Below are 27,855 nucleotides of genomic sequence, written 5' to 3' on the forward strand. Positions count from 1 at the left end.
GATTAATTACTGGTGTAAGTGGGTGCAGTTCTGTTGTTGCCGCCATTCCATTTACACCAACGGTGCAGCAGATTTGGTCCTCAGAGTGTTAATTACACACATTGTTCCATTACCATTGAGCCTCCATAACTGTTACTGCGAGCCACCCGCGCATAAGGGGAAGCAGAGTAAAAAAACAGTAATCACCAGATTCACCAGTACACGTCAGCTGTTTTACACTGCCTTGGTGATGCCAAGCAGCTGTGAACCGGGCTTAGCTGGCTGGATTTCTTTGCCACAGCAGCGCAAAGTAGCTGGAGTGAGCCTGTAAACCTATCCCTAGTTTGGGATTGTTAGTCAGTCCTTGAAAATAATAATGCAATCTTCGTAATAATATCTTCCACTCATACAGCGCCTTTCATGCCAAAGGCTTCCAAAGCATTAGATAAACTAATACACAGACAACACAAAGATCTATTTAACCGCTGGGGTAAGGCACAGCAACTGTTGGGTGGAGAGAAACACTGCAGAACAGAATAGAGCAGCAAGCAAAATCTACTTTATGCAATGGAAACTGAATGAGGAGCTGGTTTCACTAGGTCTCTGAGTAAATTTTGGAGTACTGAGTAAAGAATTAGTAAAAACTGAGTGAGGACCCTAAGGTTTGTCCCACGTAATTACCCAAGTTGAAATTTGCCCAGGATATGCAGTTAACAGCCCTAGTCTAATGAAAAGCGTCATGGGATCTTTAATGACCTCAAGGGGTCGGGACATCAATTTTATCTCTCAGCAACACCATGCTGGGAAAGAATGCCAGGCACTAAATCACCAACACCATTTCATGCAGCACCTAGCTGGCTCTTTGGAGGCTTCTCAAACAACCCTGGCTGAGCTTGCTCAGCTTGTGATGTCTTACAGGATCGCAGCTCAAGATATGGAGGGAAAAATATGGACCATAAATCACATCCATCAATTGCCTCCAACACAGGAGTGTAAAAGAGTCAGCTTTGTTAAAAACAACAAAGGACCAAATCCTGAAAGGAGCTGAGCACCAGCTGAAGGTATACAACTCCCACTGGCTTGGAGCACATTTGCAGCTGCTCAGCATCTCTCAGGATTGGTCTCCAAAGGAACACGGTCAGACAGGGCACATGCAGAGAGAACCATTTGGACCAAAACACCCTAATTCCCCCTCACACACCCAACCACCCCCAAAATTAGACACTTGATATTTTGAAACCACTCACTGTTGTAGCTGCGGTTTCCACTAGGCTCTGCCGGCGCGATGCTGTGCTCAACCAGACCTCCAGAGGTGGCCCTTCCTGACAGTGAATGGGAAAAGAAAGGGGAGCAGGGGGGAGGGAAGAGTGGACATGGGAGAGCAAAAGATGGTAAAAGAAGGGAAAGGTGCATCTGTCACTGAACTCTATCACCTTCATTTTTCACATACACTGAGAATACTTGGGGCAGACCCAAAGCCCACTGATGTCCAGAGGAGAACTGCTATTGGCTTTGAACGGGCTTCATTTCAGGTCCTCCGAGAGTAAAGCAGGATAATAATAATAGCTAAGCAGCCTTTTTATACAAACAAAGGTAGTCTAAGGGCTCTGGCGAAACCAGCCCAAGATGGAGTTACTTTGTATTCCATGTCTGCTTTGTGGTTATACAGAAAAATGGTTTGAAAAAACCCAAAAAATTTTCCCTGTGGAAATTTCAATTAAAAATGATGGGGGGAAAAACATCAAAAATTGCCATGGAAAATTTCAACTTTTTGTTTGTTTGTTTGTACAATAAGATTTTTTTTAGTTCTTGATTTAAAAGTTTTTGATAAAAAGCCAAAAATTTTGGAAGCAAGCAGAAACTTTCCACAAATTTTTTCATGTAACTGAAAATCCACTTTTCCACTGAAAACCAGCTTTGGTGGTTTTTTTTTTTTAAACAGCCCTAGTAATGTTTCTCAGAAAATATCAGTATGGACCATGAAACGGGCCAGATTCTGCACTAACTTTATACTGTACAACCTGACTGAAGTCAGCAGTATGGCAAGATGAAAAGGCCAGCATGGGATTTCACCAAGATAGTGTTTGTTTACAATCCATACCAGCCTTTAATATCAATGTGGCGTCACGTTGACACTAATGAGACTGCACATCATATCAACGGTCATACGGAAAGAGACTGCAAACAACAGAAAAACAAAATGGAGCATTTAATTAACTCACAGGCTTAAAAATAATCACAGAGGCTAGAGGCTTTTTGTTTTGGAAAAATCCAGTCCTCTGTGTTGTAGAGCTTCTAAAAACGGCAGGAGTGACGAATTCAAGTGTGCGTCCCAGGTGCGATTCACTCCAGTGCAGAGCCAGCACAAAACCAAGATAGCACTTAACTTCTACTTAAGCCCAACACTGAGGGCTTAAGTGGCACCTAAGTGGTGTGCTATTGTTATCATAATTTAATATTTATATTGTGGTTATAATAATACCTAACTGTTCTTCAATAGATATCAACATGCTTTACCAAAAAGAGGTATCATTGTCCCCATTTGACAGATGAGGAAACAGAGGCACATAGTTGAAGTGAATTACCCAGCAAGCTAGTGGCAAAACCAGAAATAGAATCCAGGTCTCCCGAGTCCCAATCAAGGGCTCTAGCTACTAGGCTGCACTGCCAGTGGCTGCCAATTGTGCTAGATGCTGTACAAACATTAGTAACTGACAGCCCCTCCCACAAAGGGCTCGCAATCTAAAACAGGCCTGGTGCAGGCTCTCTGCACAGAGGGAAATTTCACTCAAGATGAATACGTTCATACCATTTCATTTCCTTTCACTCAAACCTGATTTAATAAAGGGGAGGTATACATTTTTGTATGGATGACAAATGCTCATTGTATTTTTCTCCTGGAGAACAATCCTTTCTTCGTTCTTTTCTTTCTGAAGCATTCACTATGCAACATCTTTCCTCCTTCACTAGAGTTGGAGGGTGAGGTACAGGAGGCAAAGGCCAGAGCTGCCATTGCATGTAGAACTGCCACCAAAGGCAGCTGGAAGACTCACAGTACTAAGCATCATGCATGATGAATCTAGGTCCGACCTACTGTCCTAGCCAAGTTTCAGAGTAGCAGCCGTGTTAGTCTGTATCAGCAAAAAGAATGAGGAGGACTTGTGGCACCTTAGAGACTAACCAATTCATTTGAGCATAAGCTTTCGTGAGCTACAGCTCACTTCATCAGATGCATGCAGTGGAAAATACAGTAGGAAGATATATATACACATGGAGAACATGAAAAAATGGATGTTGCCATACCCACTATACCCACTCTCGTTACAGTGGGTATGGCAACACCCATTTTTTCATGTTCTCTGTGTAGAAACAGATCTTCCTACTGTATTTTCCACTGCATGCATCCGATGAAGTGGGTTTTAGCCCATGAAAGCTTATGCTCAAATAAATTTGTGAGTCTAAGGTGCCACAAGTACTCCTTGTTCTTTTTGTCCTAGCCAAAGAACTTAACAGCTTCCTTGCTGACAATTTTATACATTCTAGTGCTCAGAAATTTAACAATCGGTGAAACATGGAAATGAGTCAGAATGATCAGCAGCAAACACCATTAGATAACAATGCACCCACAACTCATTAAATTACTTTGAGAATGTAGGGTGTGCCACAATCTAAAGGAATGTTTAAAGAGCTCATTACCAAACTGCTTGAAGAAGAAAAAAAAATCTAACTCTGGCTGCAATGGATACTATATTTTCATGTGTCTGCAAAAGCATGCAGTAAAACTGAGTAAGGGTGCATTTAAGAGTGATTCAAATACATATTCCGACTAGATCACATCTGGACAAATGCAGGTGCTCAAAGGGGACAGAAAGGGTACAACGATCCTGTCTTACGCCAACGTGTGGGAAATGGGCAGAGTCTCGGGCACTCCTCTCTGCCAGCATCCTCTCGAGTGCAGGCTACTTCTCAGAGGTGGTGAAGGGGCAGCTAAAACCACAGAGGTGGGCACATGCTTTCCTTCGAGGGATTTCTACTGCAGGGTTACAACCCTTCATCATCAAGACCCAACCCTTTTGGAGGAAATGTGATTGTATTGGGATCCTGCTTTCACAATGAACAGAGACGATCGTTGCTATGCTGATGATAATCGACCCACCTTGCTGCAGCAGCAGACTATTATAGTTGTCACCACTGTTTTTTTTTTTATCCTGTCTGTCGGATATTATTCAATGGGGGGCCTGCTACCCGGCTTTGGAATATTGTTCTTGCTCTGACACCATTATATCACTATTGCAGGTGTTGCTAGGAATATGGATTCTGTTCTTGAGACAGATATTCCTCCCGGCATGATATAACATCTGTAGCTGGAGCATCTTTCTGTCACCTAAGAAATTGTTGCAATACTTGTACGACAGGTACTATATAAATCTATATTTTATTGTAAATATCTCCATATAGATGTCTTTATCTAATACTGAGGCAGTAATCCATGTCCTGCTCTGTTATTATCCCGAGTCCCAGATATATGACTTGTACAGGATGCTGAGGACAAAGTTCTTAGTGATTTTAGCGGTCTTAAAATTGCCTTTTTAAAATGCAAAGGCCTTCCTCAGCTCAGGCTGGTTGTCTCCATGATATTCCCATGCCCTGTATTATGAATCTTGTCTGCAGGTAAAATAAAGCTGGCTTCCTGGTCTTCCCTAACTAGCAGTGATTAAACTTCGGGGTTAAAACTTTAGTTGTTATGTCCCTTGGATTTCAAGTTCCCTTCTTGCACTTGTTAGGAACACAGGCTGTTAAATCAAAGATCAAATTGGTTTAGTCCACTTCATTCCAGCCTACTTGAATTGAGGATTATGTTACAGGCCTGATTTTCTTAAACATATGTGCACCCAAAAACACTCCCTGCCTATTTTTTAATATGCCCAGATGGCTATTTATGCATCTAATTGTCCACGATTCCATAAACATGGTAAATGCACATACAAATTAGAAACACAACAGCATATACCTTTCTGTGCAATATTCAAAAGCAGGCTCTATATGTACTACAGTACTATGTATTGTCAAGCAGCTTGATGCACACAGCAAGAAAGCTTCTAATACTTAGCTAGCTGTTGGGTTTTTTCTTTTGCAAACTGCCTGCTCAGAGGTCAAACTAAGATGAAGGCCCTGGCTCACAAACAAATGAGATTCAGCCACAAGATGTGAGTCATTGCAACAGGAGCTAACACAGCTCCTGATCCTGCTGCCCTGGCACATGCAGAACTCCCAAGTGCTCCCTTTCTATTGTCCAAGCGGCCAGGAGACAAATGTTATGACACTGTTTAAAAATCATTCTTGGGCTTGCAGTTGACGTACAGTGAGTTACCATGAGAAACCTACAAGCGTTCAGACAGATCAAGTAACACAGGCAAGATGGTCATGAAAAGACAGGCTCTTTTCAGTCTAATAAAACAGAACAGAAGCGTAAGCTTTGGCTTCTGATGCCAAGACTGGCAAACATTTCAGAGTCTCACGTTTATTTACCATGTCAACTCAGCATGCCATTTCCAGAGTTCACAATGTACACACCAAATGTATGCATAAAATAGAGCTTCCTAAAATGATGTTTGCTAGAGGAAGATACAAACACAAATAAAGATCCAGTTAGTAAACATGTATCAATAGTGCACAGCTGCCTAAACTAGGAAAAAATACTGAGTAGGTTGCTTTCCACATAATATTTTGTCTCATATGAAGTAATACAACAACCCTTTGATGTTTGAATGGATACTGTACACATTAGGGTCACATGCAATCCTTACTCAGGCAAAAATCCCTCCTGAGTTCAATGGGGAGCGCTGCCTGTCAAATGATTACAGGGTTTCAGTGTGGGGGCAGATTTTGACCCTTGCCATATGACCATGCAGCGGTGTACAGGGCACAACGGACCCTCTAACACCCCTTGTGTTCACTACGTGGAATGCTCATCACAGGGGGAGGGGGAGAGCGAGAGCAGCCTCTATGGGGGATGCTTTTCCTGTCCCATTCAGGTGGGCAAGGAGTGAGCAAAACAAAGCCTTCGTCTTTCTAATGCATTGGCCAGCAAAGCAAAGCCGAAACAGCAGGGGAAGCAACCTGAGCCAAGTATGGGGCTGGTGCAGATTACTGTTCCCACCCTGTGGCAGATTAACTCCCTCCACCACGCGAGCCTCAGGGCAGCTCACCTACAAGCTGGCTTTTCTCAGGGCCGGTAGCAGCCACCATCCCGCCCTGTGTTAGTAAGTCATTTTTTATAACAGAATAAATCAGTTTCCATAATGTTCTGAAGCTGCTGCTCTGATTATTTAAACTCTCCATAAATAATATTAAAATATTTACTGTATTCAATAAGTCGACTGGCTTATACATTCTTTTTAAATTACTTCTCCACTTGTGTTCTCTCTTTGTAATGGCCATTGTAAACACTGATAAAAAATCACATTCCACAGTGGAAAGCATTACACATTGCTTCGACTGGAGATGTGACATTTTATCATTTTTACATTTGTATTGCAAATTTCATTCTGAAAAACAATTCTCCCCCCAACGCAAAGTATTAGGTAAAGATGTTCAACACAGTTACCAACAGGCAACGTTTATGCATCAGAGATTACCTCTTTCCAGAGTTTACAATAATGAGAGCCAGATTCTGCAAAATTCGAAGGCCCTAATTCAGTAAAAAGTACCTAAGCACTCACCTAACTTGAAGCATAGAGGTAGTCTCATTGACTTCAGTTGGGCTGCCCATGAGTTTAAGTACCTTGCTAATCTGGGGCCTGAATTCCTAAAACTCCACTGACAGCCACAAGAACTGAGGGTGCTCAGCACTTTGCAAATTCAGGATTTGATCCAGCAAGGGGCTGAATATACCAATTACAATCCATCAGAGCACTTAAGAATGTGCTTTCGTCCATGAGTAATCCCATCCAAACCCAGCACCTAGCATCACCAAGCCCTCAGGCTCTCAAGCTGAGGTTTGGAGAGCATCATGTAATGTATATTGCAGAAGAGGCTCAGAACAGACATTAGTAATAATAATAATTATTATTATTTGTATTACCATGGCACATAGCAGTTCTAGACATGGATCAGAACCCCACTGCGCTAGGCGCTGTACAAATCCAGAACAAAAAGGCAGTCTGTGCCCCAAAGAGCTTACAGTCTAAGTAAAAGACGAGACGCAACCCATGGATATAGACAAACCAATGGGAGTACAAGGAAACAATGTGACAATGTTGGTCAGCATGATAGCCAGTGGTCCCAGCACACCAGCAACCTAGACACTGGCAAGTTTTTTGGAGGCCCCATGGAAAAGTAGAGTTTTAAGGAGAGTTTTGAAGGAGGATAATGCATTATTTTGGTGAATATTTGCAGGGAGCTTCTCCCAAATGTCAGGGGCAGCATGGGAGAAAGCACAAAGGTGCTTGATTGAAAATTTAACAAGTGGGTGATGGAGGCTGACATCCTGGGCCGATCAAAGGAGGGAAACTGACATCTCAGTAGAGAATCAGAGATGATAGGTAGGGTGAGAACAGGCTGGGAATGGACCAATAATTTATGAGTGATGTGATATAGAAGGGAAGCCAGTGGAAGGATGTCAATGTCCAAGTGACAGTCTAGGAAAATGCTTCTGCAAAGATCATTCGGAGCAGATATGGACAAGACAAGGTTGTATTTGTCAAGGCTAGAGACAAGGAAGTTGCAGTAATCAAGATGCGAAGTGGTGAGTGTTTTACCTGCATATATGGCTAAGAAAGGCCATACATTAGACGTTATGCAGAAAGAATCAGCAAGATTTAGAGATAGCCACAAGGTGAGGAGAACCTAGAGAGAGGTCCAGGTCAAAGATGACACCCAGGTTACGAGGCTGAACAATAGGCAGGGTGGTGGTGTTGTTTACAGCAGTCAAGATAGGAGGTAGCAGAGAACACTTGGGGGGCGGGTATGAACTCTATTTCCCCAAGTTGAGCTTGAGTTGACAGCTTGACATTCACGAGATTTTAGAGACAGGACGAAATTTTAATATGGACAGAAGGAGACAAATCTGGAGTAGATCTGTGAGCGATCAGCATAGAGATGGTAGCTGAATTTGTGTTTGTGAATTAGATTACCAAGAGAGGCGGTCTAGAGGGAAAAGAGAAGGGGACAAGGAGAGAGTCCTGCAAAACCCACACACAAAGTTGGAGAGGAGATGAGGAAGATCCTCCAAAGGACACACTAGAGGAGTGACAAGATAGGTAGGCAGAGAACCAGGACAGGACAGAGCCAAGGGAAGACACAGTTCCAAGAAGAGCATTGTCAGCTTTGTTGAAGGCAGACGACAGGTCAAGGAGGATGAGGATGGAGTAAAGGTTCTGAGCTTTGGCGAGGAAGAGCTCACAAGAAGACCTCCGTAAGAACAGCTGCAGTGGAGTTCAAGGGACAGAAGCCAGAGTGGAGATGGGGTATGGTGGAGTTGAAGGAGAGGAACTCCAGACAGAGACTGTAGACAGAGCATTCAAAGAGACAGAGAGCACCATTCAAATTCATGTCTGGGGAAAAAAGACCAAGACATATTTTGAACTTAAAAGCTCTCTCAAGCAGAAAAGACAAGAAGGGGGAACACTGCTGACACGAGCAAATAAAGTAACTTGAAGGGCACCAGCTGCCTCCATTTTAGCAAAAAGCCTCTTTTGAAAGGACTATAGAGTAGAAATAAGGGTCAGTAAAAGGAAGTGACATGAAAGCCAATAAAGCTAAACCCTGACAAAATGAGAGAGAGTCGCTTATTTCACTCTACTGTATGCGTATATGATTAGAGTCTTTATTATACTTTAACAGCCGTCTGGCAGCCTGGAATTATCATTCATTATATACAGAAAGTGTATTTTATATTACACACAAACACACACACTCATACATGTGTGGCTGTATATAAATACATATCTGTAACATGCATATGGGCATACAATACACCCAAACACACAAATATAGTTTTTAATACCCTATCAATCCATTCACATCTATGTATGTGCACTCAGATATACTTACTGCTCATGGGCCCAATCTACAGCCCACTGAAGTCAATACAAATTTTTCCATTGATTTCAGTGAGTGTTAGATCATGTCCTTACATCCTAATTCAGGAAAAGACTGAAGCACATTCTGAACTCCACCTGGTAAGGATATGATTAAGTGCTTTTCTGAATCTGGAGCTAAATGACAACATATTAAGGCAACATCAGTAGTGTTTAAGTCAACAAGGGATTTAAGTGTGTGCTTCAAGTTATGCACACGTTTAGGTGTTTTGCTGAATGGATGCCAGAGGCTGTGTACTTCGGTATTCTAAATTTCATTCTAAAATCAAAACATCGGTATTGGAAACCAGTTAGATTTTCATTTACCAATTAAAAGGAGAAGCAGACATTTAAAGTACCCTTTGGACACATTCACTACAGAATAACCGAAAGGTGAAACTGACTGACAACTGTATTTGTTCATTTAAAGACCACAGTACCCATCGCCTTTGGCCCAATCCTGAAATCAGAACCTAAGTGTATCTTTGTGTCCATGCAAATCACTATTGCAGGCTGGGGGCCTTGGTTTTCTGACTTATGTGAGGAGCCCCATGGCAAGGCTAACAGAAGATGTTTGAAATTCTTCTTCATAAAGACCCATATGAATGTTTTTATTATCTCAAATGCTAAAACTCACCAAAACTATTAATTTTTATTTGCACTACATGTCATGGTTTTTTAAAATCACATTTCTAACAAGCAATAATAATGGAACATGCATTTATAAGAGAAAAAAATTGTTAAAATTCCTCAATTTGAGAGATCGACATGTGTCTAATTTTTCATATATCCTTGAACAGCCTAAAATGACAGACTGCCCATAATCTGTTATAAAATCTCAGTGCCAGAACATGACAATAGATAGCACCGTGGACTGTCTTGGTTATCTCAAAGGGAATAATTTAATGCTAACCAATAGCAAAAGGGTGACCCAGTTTGGAGAGGCCTGGAGAGAGGCATCTTGCTGGTGATTTTAGCCATGTGTGGCTGCATGCAGGCACAGTTAAAAGACAGATTAATAGGCAGTCAGGTGTGAGGAAAAAAGCCAAGGAATCCCACCGTGTAACACAAGGCATTCATCTGATTTTGTAAAGCACTTTATGAATTAACCTAGACTGTTCTTTTTTTCCCCAATAGTAAGTTTCCTAAGGTTCACACTGTATTTTGCAGGCCTGGTTTGTATTCTAAAACAGTACAGTTCATATAAATCTTAGTGTTGTTTTTATACTAGAGAGCGAGAGGGAGAAATGAAAAGCGACCACCAAATCAATAGGCTGCATTGCACAGCACACACTGGTATGGTAATAATGCAGTATTTCTCATATGCGCTGCCACTTGTTAATTTCTTTAACTTACACTTCATTGTCCTTTGTAATACATTTACAATCATAAAGAATGACAAATAAAGAGCCTGCTCCTGATACCTTTCCAGCGATCAGTCCTTACTCATGGGACCTGTACCATTAACTCTAATGGGGATATTTGTGTAAGGGCTGCAGGATTACATATAATAAACGTGAAGATAGAGAACTGCCTTAGGAAATGTTTTCACAGAGACTCTTATGGCATCACATGGAGCTAACACAAAGAAGCCCTCCCTGGTCCTCCAATCCTCACCATGTTCTCCCTTAGGCTATGTCTACACTAGACACATGACAGCAGTACTGCTGTAGGGTAGACACTTACAATAGCAATGTCGCTGAAGTAAATCCACCACTCCAAAAGGCAGTAGCTAGGTTGATGGAAGAACTCTTGAGCGATGTAGTTAAGCCGACCTAACTTTGTAATGTAGACCAGCCTGAAGTTACACTTGCATTCAGAAAACCTGTTTCCTGTTAACCATTTACCTTACCTAATAGCTCCACTGAATCAAATTTTACAGTTGCTCACACACTTGAGGGGTGTTTTGATTCTAACTTAGATACTGTAACCAATAAAGTTGCCCAGATTGATAATGGAGCAGAAACAGAGAACAGAACCTTGGTAATACAGAGAAAAGGTTTTTGGCTCTGGCAACAGAGGTGAAAGTACTAAATCATTAACAAGTTTCTTTATTGACTCAAAAAATAGCCACTGTAAAAAACTTCAATAAAGCATCCAATATTCACGTAAGGGTCACTGCACCTTTGGTAGCGCACAGTGGGTGAAAAGGGTCTCCTAATTCTGATTTACGACTCATAAATTGTTTGAAAGAGTTTGATCCTCCCCTCCACACGTCAAAACATTTTAATGAAAGAATAAAATGAAAGAACGAACCTTGCCACAAAATCTTGACTTATGAGAATAGTTCTTACAAGTGCCATTGGTTCCTTTCTAAAACATACAGGAATACATGAGACATCAAAAAGGAAAAAGACCAATAGCTTCACTGAACATAAATAGGTTTACATCCCGTATTGTATATAGTCACAGCAGCCATCATATACATATTGACAGGTTTCAGAGGAACAGCCGTGTTAGTCTGTATTCGCAAAAAGAAAAGGAGTACTTGTGGCACCTTAGAGACTAACCAATTTATTTGAGCATGAGCTTTCGTGAGCTACAGCTCACTTCATCAGATGTTTACCGTGGAAACTGCAGCAGACTTTATATACACACAGAAATCATGGGAGGAGGTATTGTTTCATGATTTCTGTGTGTATATAAAGTCTGCTGCAGTTTCCACGGTAAACATCTGATGAAGTGAGCTGTAGCTCACGAAAGCTCATGCTCAAATAAATTGGTTAGTCTCTAAGGTGCCACAAGTACTCCTTTTCTTTTTGCATATACATATTATGTTTCTGAAATCAGAATATAAATTAACCATATACGACATTTGCAGGTGGCACTAATATCTGCCCAGAACAACAATGTCATTGTTACCAAGGGCATACATGCATGTATCTAATCTATGTATTCATATGTGAAGAAGCAGAAGGAGACTATAACAAGGAAAAAAGTGGTGTTAAGCCATGTTTTAATTATGCGGTCAGCTCAAACTTGAGGCAATTAACTTTATACCACATGGAGCAGTTGTGGTTGTGAGACAGTTTCCATTCTAACCCTGATTTTAACTACCCTCTTCTAAACTTCTGCAAGAAAGTTCCTTGGAGGTGGAATTTTTATGTGCTTAGTCACAAGCCAGGGGATAATTTTGGGGGTACTTTCAGGATAATTTAGGCAACAGAAACCAATAAATGCTTACAGTTATGCACAGATTCATGAACTAAATATTTAAGCAGCATAAAAATTCATAAACTTGGGCAAATCCAAACAGTACCATAAATAAAATCACTATTTGCATAAATTCCAATGCTAAAACAGTTAAATGACTGTTTTGTCATCATTACAATGTGTCCAAGAGTTTGATCAGTCTAATAATCATTGCTGTAGTGATTCAAGTTTGCATTACAAGAATGATAACACTTCCCCTGGCATTATTAAGAAAAAACTGCATGTATACAACACTGGTAGTTACAGCATTTCCAAACTTAGGGTCAAATTATGCCCCTGGAGAATTTGAGCATATATTTAGAGTCTCATGTTTTATTGGAATTCAGAAGACATCGATGTACATTACATCATACTTCCTTGTGTAATCATCATGTATTGTACATGATAGATTCCTGCAACACCCTTCTTTCTGACCTTGATAAATGCAACCTTGCCCCACTCACATCCACACAGAATGCTGCTGCAAAGATCATTTTACTAGCCCATCGCTCTGACCAGCTCTCCTCTCTCTTTGCATCCTTCCAAGGGCTCACTCCCCCTTCTCTATCACATCATACATAAGCTATACTTCCAAGCTCCTTCATGGCCTCTCCCCACTCTACCTATCATCTCATTCACTACGAAGAAGTCCACTCCCTCCATCATCCGATGATGTGAGCCTCCATTCCACCTTGGTGCTGTCTCTGATATTGCCTCTCACTTGGGAGGAGCTTCCAGTAAACATCGGCAAAGCTATCTTATTATCCTTCTTCAAACGGTCCTTTTCTGTGATGCTTACAAAAAACTGGGCCAAGGTTAGCCTGCTGGTGTGCTGATACCAGAACCTGTCACGCTGACCAATATTGTCTCACTGTTTGCTTGTGCTCCTCCTGTCTGTCTGCATCCATCTGTTCTCTCGTCTTATAGATTGCAAGTTCTTTGGGGAAGGGATTGTCTTTTTGTTCTGTGTTTGTACAGTGCCTAGCACAATGGGGTCCTGGTCCATGTTGAGGGCTCCCTAGTTCCACATAATAAATAATGGTACATTACTCATTCAGCTTCACGGTGACCCTTTTTATTGCCCTCTAGAAATTCAGCATGCAGCTTTTTTCCCCTTCACAATTGTATTGTACTATACTGTACTAAGCCAGATTCTCAAAAGCCTTTTTCTCTGTCCATATCTTTTAAATGTGAAAATCCAAAGTTATCTTGGGACACACACTCTACGGTGGAGAGCTTTAAATAGGAATCATTTATCTTTGCAATGCATTGACCTTAGTGGGAAAAATTACTTTAAAAAAAAAAAGAATAACTTTAAATGTAGTATCAGAGTGGTAAGGCGTTTTAAAGTTGCCCACTGTTGCAGAAATTGTTGAATGATTTCTCACAGGACATTTACAGGTTTTCTACTATGTTTCAGTGGCAGTGATGGACATTTTGTACTTCTAAATGCAGGGGTCACATCACAGCTCAGCAGCTCCAAAGCACAGGCAGTCCATTACATTTCATCACTCTTCACTGGCAGGTAAGTGATATGACAGACACCTACCTAGATATCAATTTCAAGTGTATTGTGCTCAAGGTTTGCAAGATAAAAGCATCTGTAAACTGCAATTTTATGCAGAACTCACGATCACAGCCTATCATACAGCAACTCCCATCACTGTATAATAAAGATGAATGCAACCCAGTGTTGCTCAGAAAGACCGTTAACTAAATGAAGAAAGCGGTTCAGTGACTGTGGAATTTGTACAAGTGCCAAATGTAACTTCCCCTTCCAACTCAGAGATGCAAAATTTGGGCAGCTGCCCAGGGAAGAAGAGAAAAACCAAGGCTGCATGATTATTTCTCCGTGACTATAATAAGATCATGGTTATAAATTCCAAATCCAGTTTTGATTTCAAGTCTTTTACATGTGCTGTTCCACCTGGTTTAACCCATCTTTTCTTTATTATAGGGATTTCATTGCTGTTCATCCTGTATTAACCTTATTAGGATAATCCTGGATTTAGGGGACAGATCACATTTACTCCATATTTCAGCACAATCCCATACTAAGTGGATGGGAGGGTAATGCACATATTGAGAGGACAGGAATGCAAAACAAGAGGATACATTAGTTTTTCATGGTCCACAATGTGCCACCAGTTGAAAGCTCAAACAAATTGGAGGCATTTGCATTGGGCTCCTATGGATCTATGCATTTCTGGAGGAATCACTAACTCAATGAATTCCACCAATACACTGAGTTGCATCTACGTCTCTTCTCACTGTTCTCACCTCCACTTGCAGTTTTATCACAGTAAGACTTCCACAGGCACTCAGAAATTGCACTTGCAAATCCAAATGCCAGCTTTCATGAGACTAAGATGGACACTTCTCATTCAGAACACTTAGAGGATGTATTTAATATATCTCAAATAGAAACCTTCCCATATCCTGTGTGACCCAGAGGATAGAACATAGGAGTGATCCTCTCTACGCACAGGTACATTAGGCTACTATGAAAGGACAGAGGCCTGGCCACCAGTATATTCTCTCCTCATTCTGTAGTCACAAGGAAGAGCTTGCCATTCATAGTGGATTCCTAATATGGGCATTCAAATAGTCACCCTGAGGAAGCAGCAACAAGCTTTGGAAGACCTGAATTTGGGCCATCTAGATATTGTTACAATGAAAGCATTGGAAAGAACCTACATGTGGTGGCCATACAGGGATAGCCAAATTGAAACACTCACCAACATTCAACAAATACATAATACGCCAGATGAGGCACCAGCTACTCTTGAGAGAGGCTGAGGATACTATAGCAGCATATGGATTTCAAGGGACATTTCCAGGACCTGGCTGTGATGGACTCCTACCCGAAATGGCCAGAGGTATTCATCAGTACATACCAAACAAGTACTATGCATGTATGTCCAGATCTTCTGCTGATGTAAATTGTCCTAGCTCCACTGGAACTGATTTACACCAGCTGAAGAGCTGGCTCTTACAAGAACTGGTATCCAAAAGCAGACCACCAGTGATAATGGTCCACAATTTACTTCATCAGAGTTAAGGCATTTATAATGTCAAATGGAATCACAGACCCAACAACTGCCCCCACTATCTACACTGCAATGGCACAGCTGAGCTGTTTGTTCAAATGTTAAAGGGCAACTTACAGCCCATGAAGTCAGAAAAGGGCACTCAGAAAGAAACAGCTCATCGTCTTACTTATTAACGGAAACATTAGATACAGAACAGAACAGCCCTCCAGGCACCATCGGTTTTACTTGTTGGACTAAACTTTCTCGAGTGGATCTCCTAAAACTAGAATTTTGATGAATATTTTATAATAAGCAGGTAAAAGAAGCTGGCAAGAGTCAACTTCCCATCTTATGTAAATTGATCCAGACCAAAGAGTTTGGCAGCAGCCTTCCATGAAGGCGAAAATGGGAGCTAGGTACCACTCAGTCACAGATAAAAAGTGTTATACACAATAAGAGATCACTACTTATCTTGCCGACTAGTTTTGACTCATTGTTAACTTGTGCTCCCCCTGCCTGTCTGTATCCATCTGTTATCTCTTGTCTCATCTTTAGATTGTAAGTTCCTTGGTGTAGGGACCATCTTTCTGTTCGGTGTCTGTACAGCTCTTAGCACAGGGCGGTCCTGGTCCATAACTAATATGACAGCTATACAAAGAAAGAAGATGATGATCAAAGGTGACAAAATCTGGCACAGACAAAATCGCATGTGGCAAACTACTACCTAACTCTAATCAACTAGTTACAGCGACTTCTTTATTATTACCGACAACACCATTGACTGGGTTACAACAAAAAAATGACTCCTGCAGTCTCCTGCTTGTGAAGAAGTAGGTAAAACACTAACTCAAAAGCTAACTATGGATACTACAGTTCAGTAGGGCCAGGAAACTGCATCTGAAGAATCAAGAAAAGATCATCCAGGGACTCTTTCAAAACCATGTTTCTCAATTAGAGGTGGACATTTATTTACCTACCCTAAAGATTGTTAGTTAAATAATTTATACTGTACTTATAGTGTCATTTATTCAGAGCATGTCTGTGAAGTAATGTTTTTAACGTATGACACAGCATTTATTGATGATACTTAGTCAACGGCACCATTTAGGGTTAAAGTTATGTTTGAGGCTTACGTGCTTTGCTGCGTTGGGCCTCAGTATACTACAATGCAGGCACAAAAATACACCCAGATTCTGGGATCCACAGATTCAAGCCGGCACCTGCGGCAGATAACCTCCCCATGCTACCTACTGGGTTCTGAAGATACCTCACTGTCTCCCTTACCAATCAACCTGGGCAGACCTTTCACACATCTCCCCTCTCCTCTGGCAGTTTGACCAAGATTGAAGCAACTCTTGGTGTTGAGATCAATTGCAAGCACACAGCCAGTGCACAACCCACCAGACTGCATGATCAGCATCATGCATTCCCCCCCCCGCCCCTTGCCGGGTAATACCGCCTTTTCTCCCTGCATCAGCAGAGAACTGATGGATGAGACCGTATGCTGTTTTCTTCCTTATTGTGACTAGGAATACATTCCTAGCTGTCTGCATTTGTGCAGCTGCACTTTTCTGTAGAATAACGTGCCCTAGGGTTTTGGACATACATTTGAACCTCAGATTGTAATTTCACCCTCTTCCAGCACCAGCCTGTTGATTCACCAACCAGGTAGCCGCTGTCGTTTGCGTCAAGAACGGCTGCTAAACAATTGCTTGATCTCAGCTGCTCAAAGCATTGCCTATTCTGTTCCAAGACTGCTTTGAAATGGGCTTTTAACATTTGTGACTTCCATCCTAACATGCTTCTATTAGTTGATCAAAAGGTTTTCTTGACCCCCTTTGAAGATTCTGTAGCTGTGACTGCCTATTGTCTTCTAATTAGAGTCACAGCTGTCCCAAGCGGGCTCTGTTTTCCAAAGAGAGTTAAGTGTCTGAACAGAGAATAACTGAGTCATACAGTGGGTTATTGATAACTTTATAGAGAGCACCATGAAGTATTGTCACCCCCTGCGAGGTCACAAATGTGAGCTGATGAGATTGTGTTTGCTTTATTGTTTCATTGCTGCAAGCACCAACAAAGAATGTAATAGCTTTTTTAAAACCCTGTGTATGCGTTAACTGATAATGTGTTCTGGTTGGAATGACTGTTCACTGTAATGTCTTAATAACAGCTTAAGAGCTTCAAAAATGCATTATATTAATATACATCATGTTAGTCTCTTCACATATTTGATTTTTCTAAACACTTTCAAAATATTGCAAAAAATGATAAAACCCCTGCATACAGCATCCCAAGGGTTCAGTTCCAAACTATGCTAAACGCTTAGAAACCAATGCCCAGGAAGTCCCCTCCCAGTTTTAGGGACTGCATAGCTAAGTTATTAAAAAGAACAGCAACTTCAAATTTACCTCCATATTAGTGACTTTCAGCAATCACAAACACAAAAGAAAATGCCCATCATAATCACAGTAAAGAATTGCAGAGATGCGGTAGCCTCTGGCTTGTTGCTTACTTGTTTAATTTTTATAATTAAAATATTGAATTTAGGGTAAAATTTTCTGAAGTGCCTAAGTGATGTTGGGAGCCTAAGTCTCATTTTCAGACGTGACTTAGGCAAATAAGCCTAACTACCATTTATTTCCAATGACATGTAGGCTCCTGAGTCAAATTTTGAAAATTTTACCCCCAGATCTTTTGTTGTTGAGACCACTACATTTGGTCCAAGTCCTCTTTCCTCCTTTACAGCTTCCTAATACTCTTCTTCCTCTCCAGCTCTAACTTCATTTGGTCTACAAAACATTAATGTCAATGAGTTACTCCAGATTAATACTTGTGTAACTGAGATCGGAGTATGGACCAATGGGAATTGCCTGTGTGTGTGTCAAGAGTCAGGATTTGGTTAGTTAGTTTCCTCCTCTGCTCTTTTCTTCCCTCTCGTTTTCACTCTCTTCTCTCCTGTGGTCCTCCCCTGTATGCATTTTACAGTCACTTTACTGGACTTAGCATTTCATGAAGAAGCCATGTACCAAAGATTTCCCTTTGTATTACTGAGATGTTGTTCAATACCAGCCTGCTTTCCTTGCCAAACTGATCTCATCAGTATAGTAATCATAATTCTTGGTAGGGAATAAACTTTTTATATTATTTATTGTATATACATATGCACACATATACGTGTACATATCTAAACACATACATATATTCACACACAAGAGCACACAATATGAATGTGATAAATGAGTTTATCATAAAACTGTCCATCTCACCTGAGATCTGCTCACTAATCCATCTTCCTGGGGACTGATTCAATCTTCCAAATCCCTACCTGACAGCCACCATTTAAAAAAAAAGGTTAACCCACCACTAAAATATTTCTGCCTTCTCCCCAAACTGTGAAATTCCCTCTCCCCTCATCCCCACTTGTCCAAAACTACACCCAATTGCCTAGGGTCCAGCATAGGAAAGATTCGGCCTCGAACACTAACAGGTTTTCTATACACGCCATGAGCTAAATGAGAGTTTTGTACTGCTGGAAAGGGGGAAATTCTCAGCTTCTTAATGGCAAAGGCCCCACACTAACTCCTAGCCTGGGAAGTCCCAAGGAAACAGACTTTAAAGTCATGATATTCTGTACACAGAAATGCAAAAGAGCATTTAGAGGGTCTGATTTGCTTTTTGAGATTTTTATATAGGGACACCCATAGCATAACTATGGCACCAGAAATATGGTGCAGGGATATGAAAAATAGTCCCACAAAAGAGTACTAAAACTCTGCAAAGCATTTGCAAACCAGTTTTTTCTGTAATATATGCAGACTTTTTTTACACACACACACACACGACGACAGTGTGGCACACAGTGTAGGTTTTATTGGCATGAATCTGGGACAGCCCACATAATCTACTCATGGCTTTGTCACTGATGAGTTATGCAGTAACCCAAAACTCATGTCAATAAAAGCGTTCTGCCACTCCACCGGAAGAACTATTCTCTGTACCTCACCTTGAAGGCATGGAACAATGACCAGAGGGTCATTTTCCACCTTCACATCATGCACCAAATTCGCACTGATGTCAATGGGAGTTTACATAAAAATCAGTGTCAGGATATGTCCCCAAGTGATAACTTTTCTTTAACCATAGGTTACATATTTGGCAAGGAGCTCTCATTACTGTTGACAAGTTTTACAGTCTAATTAATTCCCTGAGCTCTCTATTAAAATTTGACCCATAGTCTAGCCTCAGTTTAGAAGTGGCCATTTTGCTGGGGAGTGTGTGGGGACGAGCGGGGGAAATCAACCTATTTGATAACTGTCCCTTTCACTTGTCGCTAATAAGGGGCCAAATCCTGGCATTTGAGTCAATGGGAGTTGAAGAACAGTGTAAAGGTAGAAGGATCTGACTGTGCGCTTTCTATACAATACTTGTAAGCACATCTATCCACTATGTTGCAGAGACAGGCAGAATGTGGGGAGGGACATGAATATTCAAGGCAGGACGGTACAATATATTAACGTAACTGATTATTCCTTATTAAACTGTAAATAAGGCTTGATCGTTTAATTTTGTTTTCTAGCCAACTACAGCTCCTGAACGTTCTTTCTGGGCAACTGCTGCACGCTTGCTGAAGTAAATGACAGCTTTAGATGCACAGAGATTGAAGGACAGGACCCATAATTGTCAGGACGCAAAAGAAGAATCATAGCAAAGGCCCTGATTCAACAAGGCAATTATCCAAATGCTTAATTTTCAATGGGAGTCTAAGACCATCCCCATTCAGCAAAGGATTTAAGCTTTGTTGAATCGGGGCTTTAATATACCGGGCAACATGAATGGTGAAAATAGCGTTTCTCTGAATAAACATGTAAGATTTTTAACCCATCTCAGTCAAGATTCAGTCAGAGCCATGCACAGCAAAGGAGAAGCCAGTTTTCAGAGGCCTGGGGGAAAATGTGGTACCATCCTACCCCAAACCATTCCCCACAATAACACAGGCTCACTTTTCACACAAACGGTACTATGAACATTCAAAATGTTAGCTTAATGTTCCAACTTAATATGAGCAGCTGGTTTTCAGATGGCGGTTCAATATTCTAAATAGCCTATGCATTGGTGTCATCAGGAGTAATACGTATGTTTTCAGAGACGAGTGAAAATGTAAGATTGGTGCCTCCTGGAGCGTATCCCCATTCTCTGCTCTGTTGTGTAACTGCTCCTCTTAGCTTAAACAGAAACAAATATCTAGAGCCAGGTTGGGCCACTCTCACTCACTCCTTGCTCTGTATGGTATCACTGGGACTACTTGGGAAACAAAGTTCAGCTACCAGAACGCGATTATGATCATCCCGCTGCCAACATTCCTTTCTGGAATATCCAGAAATGACAAGGACTAAGAGGAGGGGACGAGGGCCCAATTTGGACCAGCTACTATCCAAAGCCACTTCTACACCAGGGGTGAGGGTCCATTTAATGTACATCTTTGTAGGAGGGGGGAGTAGACTAGTTTATGTTCCATTTCTGGGGAGGGTCTCCATTATTGGAAATGATAGCTAGCTAGCTAGTTAGGCAGGAGTTGGAGCTATTTAGTAATTATCTGACGTTTTTAAAAACAATTATTTTTCAACATCTCTTTTTATTATCTAGTTAATGACAGCACTTACCGAAGCTAATTTAATGTGTAATAAAACTTCTTTACTGTCATCTCTCTTCTGACAGAGAGTGAGAGAGAGAAACCAGTGAAAAGGAGGACAGTTAAAAAGCAAGAAACATATGGCTGCCTATTCCTTATCAGCCTTCCATCTGTAAATGACACATCAAAAGGTATCTTACTCCCTGGCTGCTGTTTCTGTATGTAAGGTGCTGTATTCCAGCATGTCAGAGGTCACTTATCAAATTCCACTATTCATTTTTTTCTGATCACAAATCAATGATGAGGACAACAGAAGGTCAGGTCCTTTCTAAATATAGCGCTGATGTTTGCAGTTTGCTTATTCAAGGTCTGCCAAGCCTCTCTCAGGCAGGGACTCCTAAGCACTGCTTTCCAAATCAGCAGAAACTGGGTGCTTGCCAACTCCCCTCACATATGCAACTGAGAGAAGGTGGATTAAACTGTCTAAGCAAATTGACTTGCTCCAGCTTTCAGATTCTTGCTGGCTTCTGTCAGAGTTGCAATTGGTGTTAAGATGCGAGGGGGAGGGGAGACCACTGTGTCACAGCTGAAGGTGACAAAGCAGACTTGGCTTTTTAACCCTTTTCCAGTCAAGAGTGCTTTAACGGGGGTTTATTTCAATTCGAGTGGATCTGGCTGTATTAATCATCATAATTAGCTGTGATCATTGTGGCAGATAATTGAACAGAATTGATAGCTGTTCTCATAGTATGAACTCAAAAGCAATAGAATGATTGAAATGAAGGATTATAAAGCATTGAAAGGTAACTCCAACTCTGCATATGACATTCTCATGTGCTTTTTTAACATAAAAATGGCACGTGGGAACATCCTTTAAAGAAAGGGAAGAGGCTTCCACAGTGGGAAAGTTTCAGATATATCAAAACTGCAGCACAAATCTATTCTCTTTTCAGATGCTTTGCACGGCTGTTCCACCCAGGAGAGCTACATATGCCTCCGTTTGTGCTCAAACCAGTGGTTTTCAACCTGCGGTATGTCTAGGATTTCCAAAGGGATCCAGACCCCCATCTGAAATTTTTTAGGGGTCCACAAATGAAAAAAAGATTGAAAACTATTGGCTTCAACAATAGTTTGGTCCACTGACACCACTGAAGCTGCACAGACTAACACTGCGTGAGGCTCTATCTGGTCACACTGCTTCACTGCAAGATCAAGCAAAAGAAGTTGGACTGTGAAGGAGAGGCCTTTAATAAAATACAAATATTTTCATGGCAAGTAAAGGTGATCTGAACAGATCTGGCCAAGTATATTTTGTTCTCTCTTTTCACACATTCGTTCCAGCAGGATGGGCCAAATTCATCTGTCAGGAAAAACGGTGCACACCCAACGAGCCAGATCCTCAGCTGGTATAAACTGACAAAGCTCTGTGGCTCCTCTGTGGCTCCACAAATATTTGGTGCTGAGGATAACAGTTTATTTTATTGGCATTGCACAGGGGTAACCAGTAGCTGAACGTTTCCCCCACACACACGATCTTTAATTTTGATTTAAACTGAAGCACCCTCATGAATATATCTAGACATGAATCCCTTTAGGAGGGTTTTGTAAACTGAACAAGAGAGAAAAGAAAAACTACAGATCTGTTTGTCCAGGCCCTGGAATACAGGCCCATCACAATGATCATGGCTTTATGCATGCAGCACCCTGGCGGGGAAATGGAAATAGATGCCTATGTCACAGCAAAAGTCAAAGGAAAGGAATGGAACAGCCCTCTCAAAAAATCACTTTAGATTCAGATCCAATTGTTCTCCATTCTTTGTAATTGCGTTAACTTTTATCATCAGCGTTGCCCCCTGGGTAACTTAGTAAGCAAATCAATCTCCCGTGTTCCTAGGAGGACATCTGGTTAGGTTTTACTTCAGAAATCAATGTGATGTGATATTTCTAATGTGTGTTCTGGATATGAAAACATCTTCACTGATTGCTTTAGTAGTGTGGGTATATAAAACATCTATATTATCTTGTACCCATACAGATACATATATCTATGCTCACTCTACCATATATATGCTGGTGAGATCCAAGGATATATTCTAGGTAACTGGAGACTCCCAGCTTGGAAATGAACTTGCTTCTAGCCATGGAATTGCTAGATATTGGACCTTACAATGGTGATTTATTTTTTTTTTAGTATAGAAAAGTTATTACAGATCATTTTAAGAAGGTGTTCAAAGCTCTCTCTGAGTTCTATATAGTTGGCTTCATGCTAACGCAAGCATCTCACTTTAAAGACAGATACACATATAGGAATTCTAATAAATGTTTCATCCACCGAGGAACATTTGTAAAAGTTCCCCCCCCCCCCGCCTTTTTTTTTCTTTTTGCTGTAAAGCATGTGTCACGTACAGAGTTATGTGATGGAGCAGTGTGGTATAAAGATGCGATCAACCCTCATCTGAGATTGTCACAGAAGCCATGACTGGCTTTGGTACTTGTGAACAATGATGTTGTCCCAACCCCATGCTGATACAACTTTTAGACCACATCAAGCCGTCAGGTATTCCCTATGTCCCTGATTCAACAAAACTTTAAAAGAACACACTTAGCTTTAAGTACACGCTTATGGGATTTAATAAGCATGTGCTTAAGTGCTTTCCTAAATAGGGATGAATGGCTGAATCAGGGCTTAAGTATAGACACACATACACTTTAAAAAATATAAAAACAGTAGGAGGTCCCTCTCCCTTTGCAATAAATAAAAAAATATAATAGGAAAAAAATCATACATACTGTACTATGGTTCGAAGATGGAGTATGATTTAGGGGTATGAGGAAGGACCTGGGACTTAGGACCGCTGGGAAAAATTGCTGACTGCCACTGATGTTCTGGGTGATGCTGGAGCAACTCAACCTTTCTGTGCCTCAGTCTACCTGTTTGAAGAACTGCTGCAAAGCTTAATTAATGTTTGTAACATGCTCTGAAATCCTCCGATGAAAAGGGATTTAGAAGTTCAAAGTATTATTATTACTCTTGTGTATGCCATCCAGCAGTTTTGACACAGATGCGGGATCACAAGTAGCGTTCAAGGTTTTGGTCTGGCTTGTTTGACAGCTCTGCACTTCACCTTGAACCATCTCAGCAAACAAACATCTGTTCTTTTCTGGACAGTGAAGCATTCTTTCTTGTTGTTAATGTGCCCATCACCATTATCTCTAGGTGCCATAAGCAGGAATGAAACGTATGTTCATTTTGCAAAAGGGGTCCAAACCCACCATCCCTTCGTCAATTTAGGCCCAAACCCAGTCCAAAGAGACACTTTAAGAGCAGATGGGGACAGCTGCACAAAGAAGCCCTCTGCGGCGCATAACACAGTGAACTTTACAGAACCTACAAAACCCATGAACAATGCTACATATTCTTGATCACCATCCATTTGTGCATTTTTTGTTAGCTACCTATTTACACACACACACACACACTTTATATATTATATATAGACACACACACCAGGACATGGACTGGGTCAGTCATCTGCCCTTCTGTACAAGCTCCTTCCTGCCCGTTTAATTTTATTTATTCATTCCTCCATTTAACAAGACACTTGTTTACACACACTGTGAAGAAATTATTGTGCTTTTGTCCTGGAAGACTAGGATTACAGAACAGGAGTTCTCTTCTACAGTATATTTTCCTACCTCATGCAGCTGTTAGTGAGGATTCATTAGTTAATGTTTGTGAAGTACTTTGAAAATGAAAGAAAAGGAGGACTTGTGGCACCTTAGAGACTAACCAATTTATGCTAAGTAATCATTAATTATCGTTATGTAGTGTCAAGCAGGGGGTCAGCTAATAAACATGGAGATGCAGTATATATTTTCAAATCTTTAGGCAGATCCCTGCAGAATAAGCAGCGCCCTCCATTCAGTACAATTACCGAACTCATCCAAGCTTTATCAAAAATTGGGAAATTGTACATGATGTTTTTGCAACTGGATGATTAGTAGAGTGTCTCTTTGAAAGGCGCCCTCAGAAGCTGACCTTTTTCCTTCAGCAGAACTCAGCTGTTTCAGTCATTACAATATTTATGGTTCTAATGGTCACTTTTTAAATCCCAATTTTGCAAAACTTTAAAGATTTTTAGTCTATGCAACATCAAAGAGGTGATCTGGTGCCAGGCATCCACAGCTTGATAACAATTATAAGAGTAATGAGACAATTAAGTTTTGCCATAGCTGTTAAAATAAGAACCTAGTTTTGACATTTATAAAAGTGGCATTATGAAATGCTGAACTCAGGATTATCTCTTTATCATATGACTAACACAATTACAGATGTTCCATTGATGTATGCTGTGGCCCTCTTCTCAGTACAATAATTATCTTTTAATGAGCCCACATTAATGTAAATTGGATTCATCAGGAAATAAATTTCACAATGAATGTGAGGCGCTCTCCAGGTAACCTTTCATGAAAGCAATGCAAATACTAATTTTGATCGTTTGTGGCCTAGAGATTTCCTTTCAGACATGAGGCAAGTAAACAGTCCAGGTAGATCACACAATTACTTGATATCCACAGCATTTTTATGGTTTCACAGAATTAAGTTAAATTAGTTTGTGGCTTTTGTAAAGCTTCACCTTTGATTAAGCATGCATTAATGGCTCATTAATAATGCAAATTTGTCCTTGTTTCTCTCCCTTCTTTCCAACCAGCACAGCCTCATCTTCCTCAGAGATTTCTGCCAAAGTCCATGCTGGTGGATGGTTTTAGAACCAATGAAAGCTGTTCTATACAGTCTTTCCAGCTGCAGTGATATCATCAGCATGTGCTTACTGTGTTATTGCTGTTCCACTCTGGACCAGTTCTAACCGACTCCTTAACAGTCTCTACAAACCAAGCGCCTCTGAAAAGCAAGCCACTCACCTGCAGTCACACGCCCTCCAAAATTTCAAATAATTATAGTTATGGTACTCTGATTAATTATCCCACCTGCTCACAGCCACTTTGGAGACTTCAGCAACCCATGGTTAATAAAACTCCAATAAGTACATCCAAATTTGGATATATATTTAATATAGTTTTTTTGTATTTTCATATACATATTTTCAGTGGAACTATAACACTGTCAATATGAAACCTAGTCAACTGTAAAGCAGACGTTAAAACTTGTCTCAGTTAAAACTCAGTTAAAACTGTGTCCCCACAATTAATTTTTGTGGTTTTACAATCCCATTTTGTATTTTAAGTGATTTTCTCATTCCTGTTGCTATGTAAGACGCCCACACAACCAACAGGAGAAAGAATGAAACTGGCAATTCACAGAGTGCTGTCAAATGAACAAAATAAAACAAAAATGACAAAAGAAATATTTCTTTCCTCTAATTTCTCTCAGTTATAGCACTTTTGGTAAAAAAATGTAGGACAAGAGTGGGATTTTTAAATTGCTGGTGTCCCTTTAAAATATGCATGTACTGATCAACAAACGAAAAAAAGACAAGACAAGATCTAACATCCAGCGTTAATGTCACACACAGTAGTCATGCTGTTTTGCTAACAGAACACTGTGCTGATGACCAAGACACACCCTCTGGTTATATCCTTCAACAGAATGGGTTTCAGCTCAATGGTTATCTAATGGTGACCAACAACACTGATGTGCAGAAGTCACAGCAGAGAGGCAGGTGGCAGCAGAAGGCGACTGACAGTCAGCTGGTGAATGAGGGGCTGATGGGGCAGAGAGGTGTGATGAGTGGCCAGCAGGGCGGCGGCAGAGAGGTGCTGCAGAAGCAGCAAGCAGATGGCCAGCAGGAGCGGCCGGTGAGCGGCCAGCAGGGTGGCTGGCAAAGAGGAGCAGCGAGCGAGTGCCCAAGCAGCAGAGCGAGTAAGGTACCTCTTCACCCCACCTACGGGGGGAGATGAACTCTGCAGATGGACCTCTGGTCTGCACTGACAAAGGACAGCAATTGCGAGTGGGGTGGAGAGAAGGGTCGGGCACACGAAAGGGATTTTTGGGTTGCTAGACTTAAGAACATGAGGGAACACTGCCCAACCTACCAAGGGGTGGGTCTTTTACTCATGGCTTTGTTTATGAACCGTTTGCGGTGTTTTCCCAAATTAACGCTGAGTTGGTTCCCTCCTTTTAATAAAAGTTTCTTTTCTACACTCAGACTCTGGGTTTGCGAGTGGGGAAGTACTGCCTCTCAGAGGTGCCCAAGGGTGGTGTGTAAATTTCCCAGGTTACCGGGTGGGAGGACTCGAGCCAGACCTGTGTTGTATCAATGGAAAGGAATCCCTAGATACTGAACTGCCCCTGGTTACTGCTGGCTCCACCTGGCAGAAGGGTTACACAAGGAAACAATCCTGATCAGCATGATAAGCAGCGCTCCTAGCACACCAGCTACATAACTGTTGTTAAGCTTCTCGTAGGCAGCACCTCTGTGCAGAGGGCCAGCACAAAGTCTATGTAGCACATCAGCCCTGTTTGGAGGGCTGAAATGGGTCTTCACTCATTCTGGCGCTCTGCAGAGCGTGAATTTCATCCACGTTGGGTATGTTTAAAAATCTTACTCATTCAGTCCTAGCTACTACATCAGCTATTTTTCTCCAGTGTAAAACAGCTCATTAAAATTCAGCACAATATATATATATTAACATGCATGCAAATTATGTACACCTATATATGCACACGACAGAAGTCCCCTTAAAAAAAATTCACTTTCTTACTGCAGCATTTGTTTGCAGATTCTAAATGTCAATATTTTCCCCAGCGCAAAGAGGAAGGAGGTTGAAAGGTTAGTGGTTTTAGAAAGCTAATTGCCATCTGTAAATTACAGTTATGAACATACCATTCTTTTTCCAGCAGTGGAGCACAGGAACACTGCGATTTTAAGTGTTGCAGCACAATCCAGAATATACAGTGGTGTGCTTTGTACTAGTGCATGAT

At 41.1% G+C, this 27,855-nt stretch overlaps 1 protein-coding gene across 15 annotated transcripts in view; it reads right to left on the minus strand.

The window, feature by feature from the left end:
* Positions 1-27,855, minus strand: part of MEGF11 (multiple EGF like domains 11) — a 387,570-nt gene that overhangs the window by 178,816 nt on the left and 180,899 nt on the right. For 13 of the 15 annotated variants that reach the window (XR_012154103.1, XR_012154102.1, XM_073304377.1 and 10 more), the window contains exon 7: positions 1,227-1,301. The exons of the other annotated variants lie outside the window; for them this stretch is intronic. Coding sequence is in view for 11 of the 13 variants with exons in the window: in XM_073304377.1 (XP_073160478.1) it covers positions 1,227-1,301 (75 nt within the window). In the remaining 2 variants the exon portion in view is untranslated. The remainder of the gene's footprint in view (positions 1-1,226; positions 1,302-27,855) is intronic. 15 annotated transcript variants of the gene reach the window in all.

Source organism: Lepidochelys kempii, chromosome 10 (genome assembly GCF_965140265.1).
Source record: "Lepidochelys kempii isolate rLepKem1 chromosome 10, rLepKem1.hap2, whole genome shotgun sequence".
Classification (NCBI taxonomy): Eukaryota; Metazoa; Chordata; order Testudines; family Cheloniidae; genus Lepidochelys; species Lepidochelys kempii.